The 1053-nt window shown below is 43.6% G+C and overlaps 1 protein-coding gene across 1 annotated transcript; it reads right to left on the reverse strand.

Annotated features, from left to right (window-relative positions):
* Positions 1 to 399: 399 nt before the first annotated feature.
* NAEGRDRAFT_52592 (uncharacterized protein) lies at positions 400 to 1053 on the reverse strand (the record flags this gene model as incomplete). Its single annotated transcript, XM_002672005.1, has 1 exon — positions 400 to 1053. A coding segment is annotated over one exon (654 nt), but the record flags the coding sequence as incomplete, so codon positions are not given.

The following is a 1053-nucleotide window of genomic DNA, read 5'->3' on the forward strand; positions in this document are numbered from 1 at the left end:
GGAATTATATCTGAGTTGATTATTTTGATGGCTTGCTCTATTGTGAAGAACCAAGTTTTGATATTTCCTAGTTTTGCTTTGACTCTCTCAATCGCTTGAGTAGTTCTTTGTTTCCCTACTTGATCTTCAAAGTCCCCTAATTTTCTTATCCAAGGTTTTGTTTCAATCTTGGTTTCTCCAATTAGGATGTGTTTTTTATCACTGTTTGTGAAGTATTCAGTCTTCTTTTCATTCAATTCCATTCCATATTTTGCTAGTATGTTGTTATTGAATCTGTTCCATAGTGCAATCAATCTCTCTTGTGTATTTGCTATGAAGTCAGTGTCGTCCATGTTTGCTGAGTTGTTAATTGTAAATCCTATACTATCATATTTCATTTTGTAGTCGAAGCCTTCTAGATCAAACAATTGTTGAAGGATAAAATCTAGTGCGAGGACGAAAATTAATGGGGATAGTGAATCTCCTTGTTTGACACTTGGGTTTGGGTTTGGGTTTGGGTTTGGGTTTGGGTTTGGGTTTGGGTTTGGGTTTGGGTTTGGGTTTGGGTTTGGGTTTGGGTTTGGGTTTGGGTTTGGGTTTGGGTTTGGGTTTGGGTTTGGGTTTGGGTTTGGGTTTGGGTTTGGGTTTGGGTTTGGGTTTGGGTTTGGGTTTGGGTTTGGGTTTGGGTTTGGGTTTGGGTTTGGGTTTGGGTTTGGGTTTGGGTTTGGGTTTGGGTTTGGGTTTGGGTTTGGGGGGGGGTTTGGGTTTGGGTTTGGGTGGTTTGGGTTTGGGTTTGGGTTTGGGTTTGGGTTTGGGTTTGGGTTTGGGTTTGGGTTTGGGTTTGGGTTTGGGTTTGGGTTTGGGTTTGGGTTTGGGTTTGGGTTTGGGTTTGGGTTTGGGTTTGGGTTTGGGTTTGGGTTGGGTTTGGGTTTGGGTTTGGGTTTGGGTTTGGGTTTGGGTTTGGGTTTGGGTTTGGGCCCGGGTTTGGGTTTGGGTTTGGGTTTGGGTTTGGGTTTGGGTTTGGGTTTGGGTTTGGGTTTGGGTTTGGGTTGGGTTTGGGTTTGGGTTTGGGTC

Source organism: Naegleria gruberi, assembly GCF_000004985.1.
Source record: "Naegleria gruberi genomic scaffold NAEGRscaffold_57, whole genome shotgun sequence".
NCBI classification, from domain to species: Eukaryota; Heterolobosea; class Eutetramitea; order Acrasida; family Naegleriidae; genus Naegleria; species Naegleria gruberi.